Source organism: Rhincodon typus, chromosome 46 (assembly GCF_021869965.1).
Source record: "Rhincodon typus isolate 14 chromosome 46, sRhiTyp1.1, whole genome shotgun sequence".
Classification (NCBI taxonomy): Eukaryota; Metazoa; Chordata; class Chondrichthyes; order Orectolobiformes; family Rhincodontidae; genus Rhincodon; species Rhincodon typus.
The window spans coordinates 8427237-8427909 of record NC_063377.1 but is presented as its reverse complement, the minus strand read 5'-3'; the positions used below and the strand labels follow the sequence as shown (position 1 = coordinate 8427909).

General features: G+C 67.5%; 1 protein-coding gene across 1 annotated transcript in view; it reads left to right on the top strand.

The window, feature by feature from the left end:
• Positions 1-345: 345 nt before the first annotated feature.
• Positions 346-673, top strand: part of LOC125487858 (hepatoma-derived growth factor-like) — a gene marked incomplete at its 3' end in the record, with an annotated part of 2668 nt that continues 2340 nt past the window's right edge. Inside the window, exon 1 of the mRNA XM_048620303.1 lies at positions 346-653. Coding sequence (XP_048476260.1) covers positions 567-653 — 87 coding nt within the window. The remainder of the gene's footprint in view (positions 654-673) is intronic.

Here is a 673-nt window from a genome sequence, read left to right as displayed (position 1 = left end):
AACCCCCCCCCTCCCTCTACCCCTCCCCCCTTACCCCTCCCCCTCCCCTTTACCCCAAACCCTGCATTTACCCCTCTCCTACCCCTCCCCTTACCCCAAAACCTCCATTTTCCCTCTCCCCCACCCTTTTACCCCAAACCCTGCATTTACTCCTCTCCTACCCTTCCCCTTACCCGTCCCCTCCATTTACCCCCCTCCCCTACCCCTCCAACGCCCACTTACCCCCCAACCTCTCCCCTTACCCAGACACAAAAGTTGGGGAGATGCGCGCAGGTGTCCCCTTTAAGGGGTCGATCTCTCCGCGCTCGGCTAGCCGCGCCTGGAGGACCGGGAGGCGGCAAGCGGCGGGTCCTCCAGGGCGGCGGGAGGAGCGCGGAGAGGGTCGAGCGGGAGGAAGGCGCGGGGCCTGGAGTCGGGCGAGAGGCGCAGGGAGAGAGGCCGAGGCTGAGCCTGAGGCTGAGGCCCGGGGCCAGAGGCGCACACACAGAGAGACAGAGCCCGGGGGGGGGGGGGGGGGGGGGGAAAGACGGTGGCGGCGGCGGAGGACAGCACCGAGAGCGGGCACGATGTCGCGGATGAACCGCCAGCAGGATTACAAAGCCGGGGACCTGGTGTTCGCCAAAATGAAGGGTTACCCGCACTGGCCGGCACGGGTAAGCCGGGGCGGGGTTAC